The 23689-nt window shown below is 53.3% G+C and overlaps 2 protein-coding genes across 2 annotated transcripts in view; both read left to right on the top strand.

Moving 5' to 3' along the window:
- The first annotated feature begins 123 nt into the window (after positions 1-123).
- Positions 124-15473, top strand: LOC122386188 (chromosome-associated kinesin KIF4A-like). Its single transcript, XM_043375140.1, has 19 exons — positions 124-443; positions 702-817; positions 2488-2605; positions 2827-3017; positions 3260-3412; positions 3756-4068; positions 4570-4739; positions 5157-5528; positions 7544-7741; positions 8056-8252; positions 8538-8738; positions 9176-9344; positions 10037-10237; positions 10659-10943; positions 11340-11522; positions 11871-12032; positions 12430-12609; positions 12975-13309; positions 13591-15473. The coding sequence occupies exons 2-19, from the start codon at positions 704-706 to the stop codon at positions 13691-13693; spliced, it is 3645 nt and encodes a 1214-aa protein (XP_043231075.1). The 5' UTR covers positions 124-443; positions 702-703; the 3' UTR covers positions 13694-15473.
- Positions 15474-15859: 386 nt separating this feature from the next.
- LOC122386183 (transcription termination factor 2-like) overlaps positions 15860-23689 on the top strand; it is a 45795-nt gene continuing 37965 nt past the window's right edge. Inside the window, exons 1-4 of the mRNA XM_043375134.1 lie at positions 15860-16051; positions 21176-22337; positions 22682-22879; positions 23183-23306. Of these exons, the coding sequence (XP_043231069.1) occupies positions 21252-22337; positions 22682-22879; positions 23183-23306 (1408 nt within the window). The 5' untranslated portion in view covers positions 15860-16051; positions 21176-21251. The remainder of the gene's footprint in view (positions 16052-21175; positions 22338-22681; positions 22880-23182; positions 23307-23689) is intronic.

Raw genomic sequence — 23689 nt, 5'->3', positions numbered from 1 at the left:
ACTTCGTATTTTTTCGACAGAAGATAGTTAAACGTTCTGCAAATTCCTTATATAATTCAAATTTTTCTTTGGCATCTAAATTTGTAAGCATTCTGAATTTGAATTAGACAAAATCAAATAAATGGAAAGTTGTTTTTTTCGTTCTCACAACAGCTGATAGGGGATATGGTAGCGCAAAGCTGCCTTCAAATTCAAACGTCAACACACGGGAGATGCAAGCTTACCGTGGACATTTGCCGTTACTTGAATTATAATTGTTTGGTTATATTTTATATCCAATCCAACGCAGTCGGACATTTTTCGGCGATATCCATATGTACTCCTTACCAATCCGTTATGTAATGTGGTCATAAATTAGTTGCGGATTGGTTGAATTGTTGCTCGTCGACACTTCAACTTCAATTTTGATTTCCATCAACTTGAGCAACTCGGCTTAACATCAGGTATGTTAGGTATATCAGCATGGGCTCATAAATCATAGAAGTTTGATATGACATATAAATGAAATCAACAAACTAGATATCTTTAACCTTTTTCTGACGATCTTCAAGACCCTATCTAACTATTTAAAATGGCTAATGACTGGAATTGGTGCCATCCCAGATTTCATTATCTTTATGTTCTGTAGTATTTTGTAGTTTTTGAGTCACCTTTATTATATTATCCCTGCCAGTGCCTTATGTTTTTCTGTCTATCCCCAGAGATGTCGGGGAAGGTGCTGCCAGTCCGGGTAGCAGTGCGGATCAGACCAGTGGTCGAAAAGGAAATCAGAGATGGCTGCCAGCCTTGCCTCGATGTCACCCCTGGCGAGCCACAGGTAAGCATTTTCCTCAACTGGAGGTAGGTTCCTAACCCATGCCCTGCTGGGGTAGGGGTGTTTGAATATCCCCTGCACCTGTTCGCAAATATCTTATAAACGGGGGTGGGCGAGCGGAGTGTCACTGTTTTTGGCACACCTCATTTAATGTTTTTATGCACATGTGAAAATTTCATGTTGTGAAAAATGTCAGAAGTTTATTATCAGTAACCTAAGGTCAGGTCATTTTTGTGACCTCTCCATGATGTCAATGGGAAAGAGGGAAATGACCAGGGAATGAAAGATACTTCTTTTGGATGAACATCATTGTAAACACTTAAACACTGAGATACAGGTAAAAATAACACACTGGACTGGAAAATGGTACATGTGACCTCTGCTAATGTCCCTGAGGTCATTTCAGGTCACAAAATGTGTGCAACGGTTTTTCATTTATAACTTTTGATAACAATATAAGAGTGATGAAAACTCCTTAGAAAGTTGGCCTTTTAACCCTCGCCGGCTTTTCGCGAATAACTCACGTAAAAAGCGGCCGATCGCGACGAAACTTTCAGTACCTTCGCATTGATCAATTTTACACCTACCCTCAAAATTTCATGACCCTGACCCAAATGACCTTTGACCAGTGACCTACTTTCCGAGACCATGTTTGGCCGGAATCGCGATTCGGCGATGTCGGCTCGCATTAGCCGCGCGTTTGCAAGCTTTTCGTGGTTTCAAACGTTCAAACATGTGATTTGATGTTGCTCCCATGCATTAGGGTGGATGTCAAGGTCACCTGAAGGTCAGGTCAGGTCATTGACCTTTGGTGACCTCGTTTCACTTTTTCGAGTTTTACATGTTTCTAGGCTAGTTTTTGGAGCTGATTTCGAATTTAGCAACCATTTGAACATTTACGAAGTAGTTTTGGTGCCTTTGTAACATGTTACGAAGCTGTCAGAGGCGGTTGACACGTATTACGAATACCCGTCACGACTCACGACCCCTACCGGTTGACATGACCTGACCTGACCCGACCTGGTCTAAATGCTTAAAGACATCATTTCTGATCAAAACTAACACGATATTCGTGATCAGCACCCCGGAAAACCCCATAGCAGCCACACTTTACGACTTTCTAACAGGTCCCGATTTTCCCGATTTTCGGGTCATTGACCTGACCAGGAAGGGCAACCGATGACCTAGGACCTTAAAATTGGATATCATCGGCTTCCTCTCGTGACGGGCAACACGCTCGTTTTTTTTCCGCGAAGCTCTAGCTCTATCAGGGGCCAAACGCGAGGGGGGGGGGGGTCGTACCAACCGAAGGACGCAAAATGGCCTGTGCCGGCGAGGGTTAAGGTCCAACTATAGTTCATTTGATCCGTCTTGACGGGAGGAGTACGATGTCGATGCCGGTAAAAGAAAGCTGGTGCAAGATTTGAGTTAAAAGTTGTTCCAGAAAACCTGTTACCGCAAAAGTTGCCAGTTTCATAAGCGGCACAGGTTTGTTTCCCCTCAATGTGACTGGTCGAAATCATATCTTGTTTAGGAAATAGACAGAACATGGCATGAGAGGAATTGCAGTTTTGGAAATGTTCGTTGATAAATTACACTCGGAAGAAATGTTTTAGACCCGCAACTGCTTTTTGAATATATAGCTTATCTGTTCCACCCTTATTACTTTTCAGATCGTGCTGTCAGGAACAGAGAAGGCCTTCACATATGACTTTGTGTTCGACTCCGAACAATCCCAGCAGCAACTGTATGAGACTGCTGTCAAAGATATGCTTGGAAATTTGTTTGAAGGTGAGGACAATGCTCAAATACTCTTGCAGTCTGAACCTGCTTAGGTACTGTATTTTGACTGTTTGGTAAAAGCCTTTCATGATAAGCTGCTAGTTATACCATGATTTGTCAGCCTTTTTATTAGTTTCCCAATCAATTCATCATCGTACTGTTACGAGCTGCCTGTTCTACGCGATGCCGCGTTTGACCGCTGACCGTGTCGATGTTATCCCGTCCGTCAGGCTACAATGTCACGATCCTGGCGTACGGTCAGACGGGCTCGGGTAAGACCTACACCATGGGCACCGTCTACTCCTCGGAGACGGGCATGACCGACGAGACGGGCGTTATCCCGCGCGCCATGACCGACCTGTTCGCTCAGATCAGCGAGCGCCGCGACTGCGAGTTTGTCGTGCGCGTCTCGTTTCTAGAGGTGAGGCGGAAGAGAGTTGGGGTTTATTGTGGGAGCATGTCGTCATTTTATTGTAATTGATTTGTCCTTGCGCCGAGCTTGTGCTTTGCGCTGATGTTTGAATCCTTCTTAGTTTCTGCGGAGATTCACAATATTGAACTCGGTCTCTGTGAAGACTTGAATGTAAAAGCGCTTTTGTCGTACCCAGCTCTGTGCAAATTTACAAGGACCAGCTGTTTTACCTTCCGTCATTCTCTGCACAGATTTACAAGGAGCAGCTGTTTGACCTGCTCTCGGGGAAGGAGCGGGACCAGAGCCAGGTGGACATCCGGGAGGACACCAAAGGGATCCGGGTGGCCGGCCTGACGGAGGTGGCTGTCACCACCGTCACTGAGACCATCTCCTGCCTGGAGCGGGTGAGAGGGGAGAGGGAGAGAGAGAGCGTGCGTGCGTGCGTGCGTGCGTGCGTGAGTGAGTGCGTGCGTGAATGCGTGCGTGCGTGAGTGCGTGCGTGCGTGCGTGCGTGCGTGCGTGCGTGCGTGCGTGCGTGCGTGCGTGCGTGCGTGAGTGAGTGAGTGAGTGAGTGAGTGAGTGAGTGAGTGAGTGAGTAAGTAAGAGAGAGACCCAAAGTCGTAAGTACAATTAACCTCACTTCCGAGCTGTTTCACTCGGGTAACGTCAATTGCAGTACTGAGGTTACCATCTACTTATGTTGACTCGAAGTTTGCCATTGTGACGTATAACCTCTCCCTTGTGCAGGGCGGTCTGGGCCGAATCACCGGCGCCACGGCCATGAACCTTCGCTCGTCACGGAGTCACGCCATCTTCACGGTCTGTCTGGAGCAGCGCGCCCGCGACACGGGAGCCACCACCACGGCCAAGCTACACCTGGTCGATCTGGCCGGCTCCGAGCGAGCCAAGAAGACGCAGGCCACCGGTGACCGGCTCAAGGAGGGTATCAACATCAACCGCGGCCTGCTCAGCCTCGGAAACGTCATCTCGGCGCTGGGCGAGGACAAGCCGCCCAAGCACGTGCCGTACCGCGACAGCAAGCTGACCCGCATGCTGCAGGGTGAGATGAGGGAACGGAGTGGGAGTTCTAGGGAAGGTGGCGTGCTGAAATTGGGGAGAGGACGTGGTCGGGCTGTGGGGAAGGGGATAATAGGGGCAGATGAAGACAGGTACGATTGTGAAGTGAACGGCCGGCATGATGTAACCTTTCTGTCGCTGCTTAGTGCTTGCTGCGAATTGTTTGGGGACGACACGGTTATTACTTATTATTATCGGATTTTTATTAATGGGTAGGTACTTTGTTCTCTACATACGATTCGTCTTTACCCTTTCACCTCGTTCGCGATGCTTGTTCACAGCTTACACACAGGACCCTCAAATTAATTTCGCCTTTTCTCACATGTAAATCGGACTGTTTAAAAACTTAAGTGCCTTATGCTGTGACCATATTCTTTGCCAATACCATGTCTTGGTCGCCACCGTCCCTGTCACACATGCGCTGATTCATAATGCCTTCCGACTCACGTCACACTTCGTTCCTCTCACCTGTGCGCTCTCGCAGAGTCCCTGGGTGGCAACTCGCACACACTCATGATTGCGTGCACATCACCGGCGGATGCGAACCTAGAGGAGACAGTCAGCACCCTGCGGTACGCCGACCGCGCCCGGAAGATAAAAAACAAACCCATCGTCAACCGTGAGGGCAACGAGATTGCTCGGCTTCGGCAGCAGGTAGGGTGCGGAGGGAGTGTGGGATTGTTGAGGGAAGGAGATGGAGGGTGTGGGGGATCTTGAGATAATGGGGAGGTTAGAAGTGTGTCACCTGTCATGGTGATATTCATCGGTGGTGTCTTACCGTTTATTGTGTGTTATTTTAGTGCCAGATGATTATTGATGAAAAATGAAATTGGCCTGACGGTTCAGGCTCACAGGACTGTATTTTCTAGCTTCCTTTATGTCAGTGATAAACTTTCGGTCTCAATTTATAAAGTATGCGCTAGTTCATCTTATAAAAGTTGTTTGTTTAAACTCGTTAAATCCACGTTCCGCTATCCCGTTCCACTATTCTTCATTACCCGTTAGTCTCGCCCTGTTCTCCGAGTCTCTCCCCGTTTCCGTGCCTCACGCCCTCTCCACCGCGCTCCTCAGGTTCAGCAGCTGCAGGCCCAACTGCTGGAGGTGCAGGGCGGCTGTCCGGCGCCGGCCGCGCCATCCACCGGCGGCGTCCCGGCCGTGCCCCCGTCCCCCGGCGGCCCGTCGGCGCTGGTCGCTCAGAACCGCCGGCTCATGGAGGAGAACCGGCGGCTGGCCCGCGACCTGCAAGCCTCCATCGAGGAGCACACGGCTCTGGCCGAGAAGGCGCTGCTGGCCGAGAGGGCCGCCGACCGCTTCAAGCAGCGCCTGGAGGAGCTGTACCAGCAGACCGGCGACGCCATGCGGCTGATGAACCAGAGTGGGGCAGTCGGAGCGGACGAGCTGAGCCATGTGCGAGACCTCCAGAGCCGCATCATGGATATGCAGGTCGGTGGGGAATAGAGGGCGGGGAGGGGTGAGTGGAGGGTAGACAGTTGGTGTGAGGATAGATTGGTTTGGGTCTCTGTGGCACAGGAGGGCTGGTGTGTTCATGTGATGTAATAAGATCCACAAACCGAACTTACCTCTTCGTCCCATTTTCAGAGCTTGTGGCACTGCTACTTACGCCCTCGCGAAGTTCTTAGTTCCAATTCTTGCTCCCCTTACTGAGAAAGAATTTACCGTTAAAAACAGCTACGAGTTCGTCACGGATTTAAAAACTTTCATATTTTCCGAAGATATGGTTATGGCCAGTTTTGACATTGAAAGTTTGTTTACTAACATATCTGTAGGTGAAACGGTTGACATAGCAATTAACTCTCTCTTCAGCCAGACTGACAGCGTCAGTGGCATCCCTTGGAAACTATTCCGCTCAATGTTAGATTTGTCAGTAACCAACTCGTTTTTCCTTTTCAACGGACAGTTGTACCAACAACTTGACGGCGTAGGGATGGGCCTACCACTTGGCCCTACCTTTGCCAACATTTTCTTATGCTTTCATGAGAAGAATTGGCTTACTACCTGCCCTTATGAATTTCGTCCTGTCCTGTATAGGAGGTATGTTGATGATTGTTTTCTGGTCTTTCGACACGTCACTCATGTAGAAAAGTTTTTATCCTTCCTTAACGAGCAGCATCCAAAGATTAAGTTCACCAAAGAAGTAGAGTCCAACCAAACGCTACCCTTTTTGGATGTCAAGATAAAACGTATTGGCTCTTCTATTGAGACTTCCGTTTTCCACAAGCCTACCTTTACCGGACTAGGATTGAGCTTCTTTAGTTTCGTCCCATTTTCCATCAAGTGGGCAGTCATCCAGTCATTTATTTATCGCGCCTACCGTTTATGCTCGAGCTACAAGCTCTTCGATCTAGACTCTAGAGCTAAGATCCCTGAAAGGTTTTTTCTTGGATAACGGTTACCCAAGGTCGTTGGTAGATGCCGCCATTGCCAAGTTTCTTAACAGAAGGTTCATTACTATCACAAATCAACCACAGGTTGAAAAACTCGAGAGCTTTTTCACTTTGCCGTTTTTCGGAAAACGCTCAATTAAGCTCAAAAATGAAATAAGCGCTCTCCTACAAAAGTACTACCCATATCTAAGCCCGCGATTCATTCTCAGAAACAACTTCACTATTGGATCTCTGTTCAAGTTCAAGGACTCTATCCCTGCTGTAGTTTATAAGTTCAGTTGTCCTTCGTGTGAAGGATCTTACATAGGTTCTACCTATGTTAGGCTCCACAGCAGAGTTTGTCAACACAAGGGTAGGTCACACAGAACGGGAGAACTCTTATCCAGTCCAGTAGCATCGTCTGTACGGGGTCATTCTTTGGCATGTGACACCCCCTTCAGTATAGACGATTTCAAAATCATAGATCAAACACGCTCAAACTTCAATTTACGAATTTTAGAATCTTTACACATATTTGAAGCGAAACCGACCATCAATGACCGATCATCTGCGTTTAAACTAAGTATCGTTCTGTAGGAAGACGACCGAACCAACACGAATGATGTTTTATGTCTTGTTTTTGTGAAGTGTGTGATGTGCATCGACTGATACCCTGCATCGACTGCTTGTATATTTATGTCAGCATGTAATTGTGATGTAATGTATCAGTGATAACTGATATGATATGGCCTGTCCAGAGTGGTAGCACGTCATCTTCTCCCCCCCCTTCCCTTCCCTCTTGGACCCGCCCCATATTTGTGCTAACTACTCGCTGTCTCTTCGTTCAAATACCTTCTGTCCGTCTCCCTGCTCTAAGCCACCCTATCTCTACGTCCTAACTTGCTGTCGTAAACCCGCTCTGTCTCTCTGTCCTAGTATTGTCCCTCTCTATGGGCGCACAATGGCCTGAGTAGTCGGCGCGTCCTAAAGCCCCGATGTCCCAAACAAATGTCCCAACTTCTCAGTTATCCCATCTTTCTTCGCTAACCCCGGCCCGTCCTCCGTCTTTCACAGCACGAGCAGACTCACCATGAAGAGGAGCTGCGCCGGCTAGACGCCACGCGTCACGTGGCTTCCTCGGGCGGGCCGGCAGAGGACGGCGAGTCGTCCTCATCGGGAGGAGCCGGCGAGGATGAGGACGAAGAAGTGGATGAGGACGAGTTTGTGAAAAAGCACGCTCTCCGCCAGGCGGAGCTCAACAACGAACTCCTGGTGAGAGCGGCGAGAGTGGAGGGAGGGAACGGAAGAGGGAGAGGTATAATACATATAAGAAAGCGAGACAGAAAGAGAGAGAGAGAGAGAGAGAGAGAGAGAGAGAGAGAGAGAGAGAGAGAGAGAGAGAGAGAGAGAGAGAGAGAGAGAGAGGAGGAGGAGGAGGGGCGTTCCCTGTGCTCGGGGGGGGGGGGGGAATAGGAGCTAAGTTAGGGAAACGTGATGAGTTCGATTCTGTTGTGTTTATCACTATTGTGACCACCCGCACGTCCAAGCTCAACGTATTTACTCCCCCCCCCCCTTCCCACCCTCAGGACCTGAACCGTGCGCTGGCGCTCAAGGAGAACCTGGCCTCCGAGATGGCCAACAGCAACACGCAGATGCTGGTCGTGCGCCAGCGGTACGAGCAGACGACTCGCGAGCTCGAGGAACAAGTGCTGACTCTCAGTGCGGAGAAGGAGCGGCTGGAGCAGGCGCTCCAGGGGGCCAGACAGGAGGCCGCCGGATCCAAGTACGTTAGCACTGCAGGGAGGCCGGGATGAGAGCAGGGCTGGACATTGTGGTAGGGTTTCCACTGAGAATATAGAGGGATTACCTGAAAGAGGAATTTTGGCGGTTTCTGTTATTAGAGTAGGTATCATGTAGGAAAACGCATTTTTCGACTTTTACTCAATTTATTATTTCATGTGTAGGGTATGCGCACAAAGATAAACAAATTCGGACGTCATGTTTTCTCATTCGGCTGTTGCACGTCAGCATTCACCGGCGTTACTTACCGTATTCCGCTCCTCCGCAGGGCTGCCGAACAGAAGCGCCTGCGTGTCAAGGAGCTCGAGGAGCGCATCAAGTCGCTGATGCACAAGATGAAGGAGCAGGAGCGACTGCTGCGCATGAAGCGCGCCGCTGACGAGAAGGTGGTCCAGCTCAACAAGGAGATCCAGAATATCAAGCACACGCGCGTCAAGCTGATCAGACAGATGAAGGAGGACGGAGACAAGTGAGTTAGAGGGGGAACGGCCCGGGTTTGGCTCGGTGGGATAGAGGGTAAACACTAAACAGGGAAGGACGACAAAACGACTCGCATAGCTGGGGGCAAAGCTCGCTTGTTGTTTCGGGGTCTGGACTGGGGGACGGTGGAGCCATTTTGAAACGTGGAGGAAGAGGAATTTGAAGGGGCTTTGGGCTGAAGGAAAGAGACGGACACCCTAGATTAGATAGGGTTTGTAGTAAAGTTTGCACAGCCGTTGTTTTTATCTCGACCATATAGTTACTCTAAAAAAAAACTTCTTTATATGATGAACAGTCATAGAGTTGCCGCATTGAAAGTGATTCGTATTGTATTTGTGTGTCATGAATCCACATACACCTTTACGCGTCATGCGTATACCCGCCAGCTCAAGTGCCCGACCAATGACGTCCCACCGTGTTTGCCAGGTTCCGCCAGTGGCGTCAGAAGAAGGACCGAGAGGTAATGCAGCTGAAGGCGCAGGACAGGAAGCGCCAGGTGCAGCTGGTCAAACTGGAGCGGCAGCACGTCAAGCAGGAGACTGTCCTACGCCGGAAGATGGAGAACGCCATGGCCGCTAACCGACGGCTCAAGGAGGTGGGTATGAGTACTGTGCACGCAAGGCCGAGTTTCCCTCTGTCTGTCTCTCTATCTGCCACGTGTCTGTATGTTTGTCTTTGTATATTGTCGTCTGTGTTAGTATGCACGCACCGCCTGAGCCCTACTGCAGCCTCCATCTACTCTCATTCCTACCTTAAAGGGACACCTTTAACATGGGGTTTGAGTTGAGATAGCCAAGTTTGCGGCGAGGTTCAGAAACCACTATCTATCTAGGTTGCAACCCCCGCGGCCTCTTGGTGTTGAAGAAATTCGTTCCCTTCATTTGAAAATGGGCCTTGTACAAGGCCCTATCTTCAACATGGAGCGACCGTTAGTGTGACGTCACCTCGTTTAGTCATTCTGATTTAAATGGGTTTGTTCGTTGAAAAATCGCTTAAAACTTTGTCTGAACTTTGTTGTGGTGCCTACAGAGTAAAAAGAATCAGCTTTATGACAGTAATGTGGCCTGGGGAAGGAGGTAATTTTGGGCTGTGACGTCACATATTTGAAAGTTTGTGTTTGGAATATGGGAAGCCTAAGATGTTTAATGAAAAATAAATGCCAGAACCGTGTTCCTGGTCATCCAATCTACAAAGTCGGGCACAATTTAACTGGTTTTAACAACATTTTAGAAGGTGGGATAGTCCCTTTAAACTGCGTTGACCTCTCCCCCCCCCCCACTCACCCAGGTCCTAGAGCAGCGTCAGTCGGCCCGCGAGCGTCGCCAGCCGACGACCGGTGGCGGCGGCAGTGGCGGCGCGGCGGCGGCCGTCACGGCGCAGGTGGATCAGGAGCTGGAGCTGCTGGTGAGCGCCCGGCTAGCGCAGCGCTCTCTGCAGCAGCTGATAGACGACCGGCGCCGGCTCAACGCCCAGCTGAAGGAGACGGAGGTGGGTGTGGTTACTGGCCGGAAACCACCACAGTCACCACAGCAGCGCCTCCGGTCGCTGGTGGGAGGAATCTTACTGATGTGGGACTCGTGGGGATAGGAGAGGGAAAGATAGAATAGGGAAGGGGAGTCTGACTAGAGCTGCTGGAGCTAGTCATTCGCGGCATTATATAATTGACGAATTGTAAAATTCGTCAGAGGCATTTTTTCGTCCGCCACCAATTATATATTTGTCTGAATTCACTTAGTTCTGAGCCAGGATTTTACCATTTTGCGTGCGTTTTCACCGTCCGGTGCGGCCCCTTCCCTGACTGCTGTACTCGTTCCCTCATCTCACCCCTCTCTGCCCTTGTACGATCACGGTCTCTCCTCCCTCTGCCGCGCGCGTCTCACCCCACCTCCCACTCCCCCCCCCCCCGCAGAAGAAGCTCCAGCGTGACGACGTCTCGGCTGAAGAAGTGGCCCAACTCACCCGCACCAAGCGTGACATCCAGAACGAGCTGGTGTCGCGTAACGGCCAGATCGCCGACCTGCAGCACCGGCTGATGAACGTCGAGTCGGACGGGCGCGCCGCGGCGCCCGCGCAGCGTTGGGCCACAGTCACGTCTATGGCAGACGCCAAGAAGGCGCTGGAGCACCTGTTCGAGCTGGCGGCCGGCGCGCGGACAGACGCCAGCGCTCGCCAGTCGGACGGCCAGGAGCTGCAGGTGGGTCGGCCGGGAAGGGACGGGTAGGGTGGTGGTATGGTTGCTGGGTAGCTGGTTGGATGGAGCTAGTGTATTGGGGCTTTTTGTCGGCGCGCCCTTAAGCTCCAATAAACAAACAAGGGATGGAGCTGGTCGCCACGGCGTTTTGATCGATGAATGCTTGGAGGGTGCGCTTGAATATTTTGATCGATTTATTGCACGTTTTACAACATTGGTTTGGACAGTCGTCCTTGATTCGTGGAGCTGTGTTTGCGTGAGCCGCCATAATTGACGCACGTGTCGCTGTGTTATAATACAGACGAGTCGCTAGACGCATTGCAGAGTCAGCTGGACGAGGCGCTGTGTTTGATCCTGGAGTCTCTGTGGCTGACCTGCGAGTCTCTGGACGTGTTACAGAGTCAGCTGGACGAAGCGCTGCAGGCGGTGGAGGAGCTGGAGCGCGAGGCGGCCCGCGAGCGGCGCCAGTTCGAGGAGCGCCTCTCGCGTCTCACACTGGAGAACGAGGAGAAGGTGCTCATGCTGCTGCGCCACATGCCGCAGCCGCAGGGCTGCAGTACGCCCAACTCGAGCTTCAAACAGGTCCGTGATAGCTCCACTCGAGCTTCTAACAGGTCCGTGATATCTCCACTCGAGCTTCAGATTGGTCAGCTCACAAGTACACCAACTCGAGCTTGAAGCAGATCCGTTCGATCTCATTTTTCGAATAGATTTGTATATGGCAGACACTCATTTCGAGACACAGACATAGACAGATAATTTCGAAATCCAGCTTCGAACAAGCTTCTTTTTTCCGTCACGATGTTCATTCGTAACAGTATCATCCGTCTAATCTAGCCTTTGTCGTTATAGTCCCCCTCCCATGATCCCTCGCACCCCGTTAGATCGGCTCGACCCCTCACCGCTGTGACACCCCATCTCCACCTCTAGGGCAGTGGCGGCGACGACGGGGCTACGGCCGCACTCCAGGAGAGGCTCGCCATGCAGGAACGGGAAATCCTGCGTCTGAGCGAGCTTCACGATATGCTATCGGAGAGGGACGCGGAGGTGGCCGCGCTGAGAGCCGAGGCCGAGAAGCTGAGGACTCAACTGGTGGGTATTGGATGGCTGGGGTGGGGAGAGTTGAGGCAGGGGTGGGAGAGTGAGTGGGGCACGGTGGGAGGAGAGGTGGGGTCGGAGGGAGGGGGAGAGAGGTGGACAGGAGACAAGGGAGGTGACGGGTGGCATGAGGTTAGTGACGGGTAGGGATAAGGTATCTAAGACGTGAGTGAAAGAGCTGGAGCTGCAGGCAAGCAGCGAATCTTGTGTTCTTGTCGTCAGATGCAGCACTTTTGTAATTTCTTGCGGTGCGCTTCAGCCCGCCGTCATCTTCAAAATACCGCCATATGTAATTGCCCGACAGTGTTCATTTCCTCAGAAATACTTCACATCCCCCCCCATACACCCCCCCCCCCCCTCCACGTCTGACCTGCCGGTCCGTTTTCCACAGAGCGAGGCCCAGACGGCGCCGGCCAAGCGCGCCCGCTCCGCCAAGCCGCCGCCGCGCCTCCAGCAGCGGGTGCAGCTAGATGAGATTCTGTCCCAGAGCGAGTCGGAATCTGGCGACGACGATAGCCAAGACCCGGAGTGGGTACGCACGCCACTGTTCAAGCGTATCAGCCGAATGACGGTAAGAGTAGAGCGCAGACGAAGGGAGGGTGGGAGCATGATACCGTGTGTTGGAATTTGTAAGTGCTATAAATTTGTCGCAATTTATGATCCATGAAAATATTATTAGAATCATAGATAGCATGAACTACCATGATATCTAGTTCATTTTATACTTCAGGTAGTTCATGTAGTTGAGGAAGTTCATATTAACTATGTTAGAAAGTTTTTACTAGATAGTTCATCGCTCTGAGCTATTACGTTTTTCGTTTCCAAAAATAACGTCGTCATCTCGATGTGTTGCGTGGTCCTGTCCATCGTATCCTGGCCTCTCTGAACTCAGTGTCTCCTCCCCCGCCACTAATCCTTTCCCCCTGCTCTCCACAGTCGCGTGCGTCGCAGATGGCCCGTCGCGGCCCCGACAACGACTCCAACTCCGAGTCGCCGGCTGATTCGGACGGCGCTGGCACCGTGAAGCGCCGCTCTGATGGTACCCCGCGCTGCAACTGCAAGGGAATGTGCAAGCTGCGCTGCCCGTGCCGCAGCCACCGCAGCCAGTGTGACGAAAACTGCCAGTGCAAGCCGGCGCGGTGCTCGAACCGGACGACGTCGGCCGCCGGTGGAGCGGACGACACCTTCACGGTGCCGCCGCAGGAGACTGCCGGGAAGAAAGAGAGCGCCGCCGATGTCACCTTCGTGGTGCCAGACAGGAAGACCCGCAGGTGAGTCGCCGACGGAGCTGTGGTCGGGGAACTTCGAAGGATTTAGATTATTGACGCTGTAGATACTATGCAATGAATGAATATTTGAATTTTCGACACTTCCAACTAGTGTTTGTGACGGTTACAATAATGAGGATGCTTAAATAATAGTTATTATAACTATTCAAAGTTAATATAAATTATAAGATTATTCAAAGTCTCCGCGCACTAGCTAGCTTGCTGCAGTGCGTAGACGTGGGCTGGACAGCAGCTGACATACGGTGCCCTCTCGGTGCCCGCAGGCGAACGCAGATCTTCGAGCCGCCTCCGTCTCTGGACAGCCCGGAAATGTTCGAAGCGCCCGGGAAGAAGGTGCGCGCCATGTCCATCTTCCAGGAGGAATGAGTGCCCGAGGATAAGGAGGCACGGAGCGCCAACTGAGGACGCTTAGAGCTGCTACTAATTACTGCCGTATTCGGGGGAATCGAGGTGTTGGCTCAGAGGAGTGGGCCATTCGCCTGGACCACAATGACAGTGTGACTGATCTGTCTGTACGGTGGTGGCTTCTGTCGCTCGGCGGCCAGCGGCGGTGGCCGAGACTGTCGAGAGGTCTTGCTCGGAGAGTGCGCACTGCTCTGGCCCGGCAGTCTGGACGGTGGTGCTGGATCCCTCCCAGCTCTCGTCGCTCGCAATCATCGACGCCGTCGACGCGTCCCTGTCGCGCTCCGTCGGCGCGATACCCGAGTCACGTGACACGTCCGAGGAGGCCGCGGCGGGGACAGTCGTTCTCCGTTGGTCCCTCCAGGACCCTCGGACGGTCTGGTCGGCCTCAAAACTAGCCTCGATGACGTCGCTGGAGCGTCTGCCGGACCGCACGGCCTTCTCCGACCCCGGCTGACTGCAGGGGATGGCGTCATCGTCGCTGTCTTCATCCGAGATCACCAGCGGCCGCGGACGGCGCCTCTCGCTGGCGGGCGGCGCGACCACTTCATCCTCGTCATCGGATATCACCACGGGACTGGACGGACTGCCGCGCTCGGCGGAGTCACCCGACCGCCCCGTCGGGACGGACCGGTCCCGCCGCCTCCCGCCGGGGACAGACTCGGAGTCGGAGTCGGAGTCACGCGAGAGGCCGGCCGGCGGCGGCGGCTGGCGCGGCGTGTGCCACGTCAGTAGGCGAGTCCGGTCCGGCGCCGCCCGTTCCGGAGACGGTGAGGCGGGGATGAGTTCCACCGACGACGACAGGCTCTCCTCCATGGCTGGTGGACGCTGGTGACGACGTTCCTACGTCCAACACTCCTGACCGCTGCTAACAGTGCATAGAAGCGCCGAACTGAGGGAGGCAGAGGAAATAATGTACTTCATCAGGCACTATAGAATATTTGGGTTCGGAGGCATATGGGCAGCCCTTCCAGTAGACGATCAGCCTGTCAGTTCGGAAAAGTTAATAACAAGTACTTGTAAGTGACGAGGGCTTGAATGAATACATGATGAAAGGAGCGGTAGCTCATGCGCGGTAGGCATGATGAAAATACTGTTGTGTGTACTTGTTAATAGCACTTGTTTTACTATCCAGTCATGTAAAATAAAATGGTCAATTTTTCTCGCACGTTTCATTTCATTATCATTGAACCGTCGTGCACCGCAGCAGCGGCGGCGGTGAGCTGCTCCCATGCAGCTGTGTTGCACGATGGTTGTAGGTTGATGACGGTTGACAGAGCGCCGGCTGGGAGACGGAGACGCAAACGCAGCGTCGGCGGGAGCGAGGCGGTGCTGTCGGCGTGCAGGGCGGTGTTTCACCGACGCTGTCAGCGCATCTCGCGAGCTGACGTCACACACGAAGCCCATTGCTCCAACACTACCACAAGCCGTGTGATGTCAGCTCGCGAGATGCGCTGGTAGCGTCGGAAAATCTCTGCATATTTTCTTCTGTTTTTGCCGTATGTTTATCAGCTGTTCGGAGTGCGTGTCACACTGCTAGCGTTCTGTGTTCTGCGCCTGTCGGAGCGGGTCGGGTCCCGGGGCTGCCCAGTGCCCCGCTCCTCCCTTCCTCTGTCGTGTCGTTTACGCCTCCGCTGGCTGTGCCGCTGTTTCCGCGATGGGCGGCTGGCGCGGCGGCGGCCGTGGGACCTCTGCCGGAATGATAGAACTAGAAGGGCGATAATTTAATAAATTTATATGCTTTTAGTGTCTGTATTTCGAGTTTGGACCCTCCCATAACGGAAAATATCGATTGAAACGTCTGCGAGTGCTGAGACACCATTGAGGACTGAGGTAAGAGCCCGCATAGGCCGAGTTGGGCCGAGTCACAATGGAATTGGGGCCTGGTGCATGGTTGGGTCGAACTAAGTTCCCTGGTTTGAATTAACGAGCAAACATAATTAGATTAGCCCATAAAACCATTAATCAACTTAATATCGGCAAATCCATGTCCGTATTCAACTTAATATTCAACGTAGATAACCGGACCTAACCAACAAGAAGTTTTGACAGCGGAATTGCGTAGTGTTATCTAAAGAACTGCAGTAAAATAGTGGTGGAAATTTAGGCGGGATTTCCAAACTTTCTTATGAGACAAAATATGCGCATCTCGCCGCAGAGCAGCTCGTTCGTCTTGCAGGTCACGGTAAAAACTAAAAACCAAAGTAAAAACAGTTAAAGTAAAGATAAATTCAAGCCGATAAATTGGGCACAAGCAAGGCGGCACAAGGTGGATAACACTCGACTGGGCTACAGTGTTATACACTGCTTTGTCTGCAAAAGGTAAGATTTCACAATTTACACACTGCTCTGGCTAATGCGTGACGCGCCGCTCTTCATTTTGGACGGACGCCATTCTGGTGATTTTTAAGACCTTTGCAGCCCTATCAAATCACACATTTCAGTTGGGGAAACCATGGGGAAACTACGAGGCGAAGATCCAAAAATTGATCGGTCAATGAATAGACTTAAGATGACCATATGGGCATATATTGATATGGGCATAAATGTAGCCCTTACTACTACGGGTGAGAAACGGTACCTACAACGTGCTGTTCCTTGCGGTATCATATCATCTCCACTTATCAGAGAGAATAGGCTTCCATTTTGCAATAGGAATTAACGTGATTTGATTAAATTTGGTGTATTCACTCGAAAATGGCAATAGAAAACGGCTTTTCTGCAGGTTCTGGGCCCAAATTCAGCTGACCATTCAATAAATGGATCAGTGTTTTGAAGAAAAAAAATGTTAAAAAGATTAAATTTAATTACAATAAATCAGGATATTTAGTTTTAAAATAATAACTTAAACACAACTAAAAAAAAACAAACAAAATGTTAAAATTCATGACATTTTAAAACCACGGCTCTGCTTACATTTTTTGCTGCGTCTGTTTCAACCCGCCATATTTGCCAATCACTTTGACCTTGTATTGTAACTGCAATTTAGAGCCGCCAGGGGCCAGTGCATCGTGCACCGAATTATGGTCATTGCCCTGCCCACTGCAGCCGTTAATTGCCTGATTGGCTGATCAAATTTTAGTTTGGCGCCTGGTAGTTTCCCTATTGATTTCTATAGTCAGAATCTACTTTTCCTTGCTAAATAATGTGGAAACCATCATGAAGACACTCAGGTCGCCACCTTACTCAGGCATGCAGTACAAATCTCAGGCTAGACTGGAAAAAATACATGTTATGCCGAATATGTTCGGCGTGATGGCCGGATTGCGCCAAAAGTATATGCGCACCATGCACGTCCAGCGTAAATTCGCATGTCTGAAATTCAGCGCATGGAGGCGGACAAAATGTTTCGGCGCAGGGGGTCGCATATTTTTTTGCCGAAATACAGTCACCGAATTTATGCGGTACGCTGGTCAATCTAGCAGCAGATTCGCCCGCTGGCGGCTCTTGAGAGGTTTCGGGACGAGACATCTCCGCCCCGGTCGTCACGTGCTTGAATTGAACTGGCGAGCAGCCCCGAGTCGAGTCCACTCAGGGGAGGAGTGGCTGCCCAGTTGGGGCCTCAACCCTCGGCGTGAAGAATGGAGATAGGTATGGAAGACCTTGTTGAACATCGCCAAGCGCCGTTAAGCAATACTGCATTGGGTTCCTGCCCACTGTGGTATCGAGGGGAATGAGAGTGCGTCTGCGGACGACCTGGCAAAACAGGCGGATGCCCTGCCCTCAAACACCCGCTCGCTGACCAGGGCGGTTCATTATGCGGCCTTGCATCAATGGCGCGACAACTGCTCAGGAACACTATTCAAGCCACTGCCGCCGCTCCCTATCCCCGGAGAGGACCGAGAGGATGCCGTTTCGGTGCACAATATACGGGAGACAGGCAGAGGAACCTCTGTTGGACGATAGACCTCGGTTTGGTCCGACCCCCTCCCGACCATTCGACCCTTGATCGGGATAGATAGGGCCCTGTAGTGAAAAAAAAACATATTGCTCATGGCAAGAGGAAGCAAATGCGGTGTTGAGATCTTATCTATATCATTGGCTGACCTTTTGGGTCAGGCCAATCACAATGACCTATTTGCCTCTGGGATATTTTGTCTTCTCTGGCTTATATGGCCTTGTTCTCTGGGGTATTTTAAGGTACTGATTCTGATTTTCACACTAGTTTTGTTTGATAATGCATGTGTGCATTTGGGGTAGGTCGTGTGTAGAGGTACTAGGTAAACAGTTGCTATTGGCCAGTATTTACACCAATGATGCCTCTGTCACATGTAATATGTATATTCTCTGAAAGTAGTTCCCAAATCCTCAAATGAATGCTAAATTTGTGATTGGCTCCAAAAACTGCTCATTCAAAATAAAGTCAAATGGTGTCACCAAGTGGCAAATACTATTGGTCTCAAGATAAGGGCACAGGTGACCTGTAGTTATGATGCGGTGAATAGCAGGGCGTGGAAATCCAGGACACCCAGCGGGGCGAGGCTTAAATTAAACAGAAATTGGGAAATGAGGAAATAGATAAAGCTAGATTTCAGGTGAAAAATTGTGATGCATTTATGACTGTATGCAACCAATGGGGACAACCAAAGATGCACATTACAAATACACATGCATGCTCAGTATAAGAGCGTGCACGTTGAAGTGGCCCACCACGGCAGCAAGTGACTGTGTCCCGCTCTGTTCCCGCGCCGCCAAGTCAGCCGCCACCATGGACAGCTACACAGTTCTGCTGTGCACGGAGCCACCAGCCGATGGACAGCTGGACGCCCTGCTGGAGGAGCTGCGAGACGCCGACGCGCGCGCGGACGCCGTGGGCGCAGCGTTTGTGTCACTGGTGCGTCCCAGCAGCTCTGGAGGGTCGCCGGGCTGGCGCCGGCTCAAGGACGCGCTGAGCGGCGACGAGCTGGAGCGCGGCGGCGCGGCGGCGGACGTGTGCGGCGCGCTGGACGCGCTGGCTGACCGCGTGCCCACGGAGCGGGATGTGTCTGTGAGTGTGGTGTGGCTGTGCGGCGCGCGGCTGCCGGCGCCCGAGCGCAGCGGTCTCCTGTCGGCGCTGCTGCGCTGGCGGCTCTGGCTCGGCGCGCTGTGTCAGTTGAGAGCGACTGGTGGCGGGTCGCAGCTATCCACCTGGCGCCGCCTCCTGGACGCCGACAGTACCGCCCCGCTCCGGCCGACGTTGCGTTTGCGTCTCCGCCTCCCAGCCGGCGCTCCTTCAACGGTCATCAATCTACAAGCATCGTGCGACACGGCCGCCTGGGAGCAGCTGACTGCCGCCGCTGCTGCGATGCACGACGGCCAGTCAGCAGCACTGGCTCTGCTGGATGGTGCCGAGGTGGTGGCCGAGATTGGGGCCGACTCGGTGCCCGCCGCTGCCCTCACCGACTGCCGGCTGCGGCTGCAGCGGCTGAGCGCGGCGGCGGCTCAGCGGGAGCGCTGCCGCTGGGGTGACGGTCGGACGGCACTCCTGGTCCGTCTGCTGGCCGCGCCGGTCGGAGACGGCGACCGACGCCGCGACGCCGAGGACTGGCGCCGCATGGCGGTCGATGGACGACCGCCGGACCGTCGCGCGCCGCCGCCCGCCGCCCGACCTCTTCACTTCGTCATCACCGCAGGCGCCGACGGTGACGGCCTGATGACGCTGCTGGCGGCGGCGGAGGTGGCTGCGCTGCCGCACCAGCCGCCGGAACTCAGTCTGAGCGAGCTGCGCGCCCTGGCGGCCGGTATCGGCTGGGCAGCGGCCACCGAGCTCGTGTGCCGTCTCTCGGGCTCGGCCGAGGAGCCCGCCGGCTGGCCGGAGCGGCGCGGCCTGGCGCACTGGCAGGAGGTGCAGCGGCGCGCGGCGCCGGACGTCGGCCGGCCCGCCGCCGACTCGCTCGTTCTGGACGCTGACGGGATCCTGGGAGCGCTGGCGGGTCTGTCAGTGCCCGTCGGAGCGTGGACAGCGGCCGACTCTCCGCGGCGACTGGAGGCGGTGCCGTGGCCGGAGGTGGCCGAACAGCACGCGCCGGGTGTGTACTACAACACATCGGCGGCGGCCGAGGAGCGGGAGCTGCGCGCCGCGCGTCTCCGTGAACGCTGCGTGGCTGCCGAGACGGCGTGTACGTGCTCAGTGTGGCGCTCGGACGCCGTATCGGTCAGTAAGGCTGCGCCGACACCGGCCAGCCGCAGCTCACCGCGGCGTCGGCCGGCCTCCCGCACCGGTCCCCAACCGACCAACAAACAGCCGCACCCTACCCCGGCCGACCGGCCGCGGCAGACAGAGTTCCGACAGCGACTGGCCAAGGCGATTCAGGGGGCGCTGGGGGAGCACGGCGTGGGTGCACGGGACACCATGTACCGCAGCTGCGCCCGTAAACTCGCCACGATCGTGCGCGCCTACCTGCAGGACGTGAAGGGTGCGGGCGAGACGTCGGCGCGTCAGATGCTGCAGCTGGCGCGGGTGCACGTGAAGCACGTGATTCAGGTACAGCGTGAACTCCAAGGGACCAGCTGAGTTGTGAACTTGTGAGGGGAATGGGGAAGGCTGGATAGAGGAGTGGGACATTTTAAATGACAGCAGTTTGGGAGAGAGTTCGGGCGGCGTGTGTATACTGGCGACCTGTGGTAGTCGTGTGCTGTGTGATTGAGAGTGCGATGAACGAAAGTGTTCGCACATCGAAAGGTGACAAGGTTGCTGAGAAGTGAGGGATGGTACATAAATCTGTGTCTGTCAGTTATGTTGGCTTTGAACGTCGTGGGTACTGTGTATTGTGTACTGTGTAGTCGTAATTGCGAAGAAAACCGGACTCGTCGATGAATTGTGCGAGGTCCTGGCTGATGGGAATATGGTGCTCAAACTGTCCGATGGCCGTGGTTAATAACAGTGTCAGTTGGCATGACCGAGCGGCCAACGGTATAGGTTTACGTGTCGCATAGGAATTTTCTTCCAAATGTCCTTTTAATTAAACGTAATGTATTTTTTTTAGCAATGTCTGATATTTAAGCGGTGTAAAAAGGAGGAAAGGGAATTACTTATTGCCGGTTCGATGATACTGCTCGTTGAACTGGTTAATCATATGGATTTTGAATGAACTGGTGTTTTAAATTGTTCTTATCCCCCGAATATGAACGATAAATGTTTTAAGAATCAATAAAAATGCGAAGAAAAAATAACTTTTTTATTTACCCGACTGAAAAGTGAATGGTGAACAGTAAAAACGATTGACATCCCCAAGCACATGCACGCAAAATAATAGCACTCTCAAACCTAACGCGAATGACTTGTCGATCCTTTTTTATCATACATTTCATCATACATCCTACATGAAGACCTCATTACATAATGTTACTTGTTTTTAACTTTCCCGAACTAGCAGAATAGTCTACTGGAAGGGCTGCCCAAATGCCACCGAACCCAAATATTCTATAGTGCCTGATGAAGTACATTATGTCCTCTGCCTCCCACAGCCCGGCGGTTCTATGCACCGTTAGCAGCGGTCAGTAGTGCTGGACGTAGGAACGTCGCCACCAGCATCCGACAGCCATGGAGGAGAGCCTGTCGTCGTCGGTGGAACTCATTCCCGCCTCACCGTCTCCGGAACGGGCGGCGCCGGACCGGACTCGCCTACTGACGTGGCACACGCCGCGCCAGCCGCCGCCGCCGGCCGGCCTCTCGCGTGACTCCGACTCCGACTCCGAGTCTGTCCCCGGCGGGAGGCGGCGGGGCCGGTCCGCTCCGGCGGGACGGTCGGGTGACTCCGCCGAGCGCGGCAGTCCGTCCAGTCCCGTGGTGATATCCGATGACGAGGATGAAGTGGTCGCGCCGCCCGCCAGCGAGAGGCGCCGTCCGCGGCCGCTGGTGATCTCGGATGAAGACAGCGACGATGACGCCATCCCCTGCAGTCAGCCGGGGTCGGAGAAGGCCGGGCGGTCCGGCAGACGCTCCAGCGACGTCATCGAGGCCAGTTTTGAGGACGAACAGACCGTCCGAGGGTCCTGGAGGGACCAACGGAGGACGACTGTCCCCGCCGCGGCCGCCTCAGACGTGTCACGTGACTCGGGTATCGCCCCGACAGAGCGCGACAGGGACGCCTCGACGGCGTCGATGATTGCGAGCGACGAGAGCTGGGACGGATCGAGCATCACAGGTGGTCAGTCAACCCCGGGAGACGAAGAGGATTCGCGTTCCAGGGCGCAGAGGCTCTACAGCAAGTATACCGTCAAGAAGCGGACCACCCCGCCGTCTGAACCCTCTTCTCAGAGTGGTGAGCAGTCGAGCAGCCCACAGGCAGGTGGTGACTCGGCGGGAGGTCCTCCCGGCCGGTCGTCTCCCTCTGTCTCCACAGGGGCGGGCCGGAGCAGTGAGAACTCTTTGAGCGCGACCTCTCGACAGTCTCGGCCACCGCCGCCGGCCGCCGAGCGGCAGAAGACCTCGTCGAGCAACCAGACCAGCCGCACTGCCATTGTGGTTCCAGAGGACTCGCAGCAGTCGGACAGAGCCGCCGGGCCGTCCGCGGCTGGCGCGTCCTCGGGGAAGGGTGGAGGAACAGCGGCGGCGGCGGATGATGTCGACGTCGACCTCTCGTTCCTGTCCATCCGCGAGCTGGAGCAACAACTGAAACAAAAGGAGGTAAGTAGTTCTACACCCTTAGACTGACTGGACCTGTGATTCTAGAAAAGCATTTTTGAGGTTTGGTTAAATTCATTTGATGTTAAGCTTTCTGAACAGTGCACAGGGCATTTCCCTCATGCATATTGTAACTTCTAGAGGCTTTTAAGTCTACAGTTGGTTTTGGTCTTTTAAAAAAGTCGAATCTGTGATATATCCGACTAGCAAGCGTCCCACTGATGTCAACCTTTCACCCTGACTTCTGAGTGGACTGACTTGCTCTTGATCACCCCGATTTTGTCATCGGCTTTGACCGTCCCTTACTGGCGTTCTCCGTCCCTGACTGACGCTACCGTCGCCGACAGATGGTGGCTCGCGTCTCCAATCTCTCGGCACTGCCGGACGGCGGTCGGCGACTGAGGGCCACCATCCACCAGCTGAGGGCCGCTCTGGAGCAGAAACGAGCCGCCCCCGCCCCCGCCCCCGCTGGGCAGGGCGGCGGACGGGACGGAGGAGGGGCCAGTGAGCTGGAGAGAGTGCAGGCGCAGATCAGACAGAAAAGGGTGCGTACTTCGATAAAATTAGCGGAACTATAGTCCACAGACCACTATATATCGTGTCCGTGATGTGTAGTGGTCCATGGCAGGAGTAATGTAAATGAATGGCAGATGAATGAATCTTAACCGAAATGAAAATACAATGTCTAAATTTGGCTTGAAATACATATGTGTGTAAATAGTAAGTTTCTCTGTTAGGGCTGATGTAAATAATTATGCCACTAAACAGCCCACAACATCAATAGAACCAGAACTGACCGCACTGACCTGAGCTGACCCCTGTTTCTGCTCTCTATCTCCTTGCCACAGATGGAGTACAGTACCAGCGCGCACAGGGCAGACGCGGCGCGTAGTGCGCAGCTACAGCGCGACATATTCAAACTGGAGACAGAGATGATGCGTCTACAGATGGCTCGGAACGCCGGCGGGCCCGGTGAGGGGGAGAACTCTGCACGAGGGAAGGGTTGGGTGGGGAAGGCGGGCTGGTTTGTGATGAGGCGCGTTCGTGGTGGAGCGGTGTTTGAGATTTGTGCCAGCGAGTTGTACAGACTCGGTGACTCGGTGGAACTGTTCAAAGAGTAGGTGGATGGGCTGATGTGTGTGAGGTGTTGGTAGGTTGGTAAGCGTTAGGGAGGGGGCGGGATGGTGTGGATTTTACTGGTGATCTCGTTGAGTGTGTACTTTCACACGCCATAGTCTCCTTTTTGCTTTTTATGACGCTCCACTCTGCTTTCTATGTCACCGTCTCTCTCTCTCTCTCTCTCTCTCTCTCTCTCTCTCTCTCTCTCTCTCTCTCTCTCTCTCTCTCTCTCTCTC

This window comes from Amphibalanus amphitrite, unplaced genomic scaffold (assembly GCF_019059575.1).
Source record: "Amphibalanus amphitrite isolate SeventyFive unplaced genomic scaffold, NRLGWU_Aamphi_draft 000243F_arrow, whole genome shotgun sequence".
Classification (NCBI taxonomy): Eukaryota; Metazoa; Arthropoda; class Thecostraca; order Balanomorpha; family Balanidae; genus Amphibalanus; species Amphibalanus amphitrite.
Note: the sequence above shows the minus strand (reverse complement) of the source record. Positions and strands in the feature narration are given on the sequence as shown.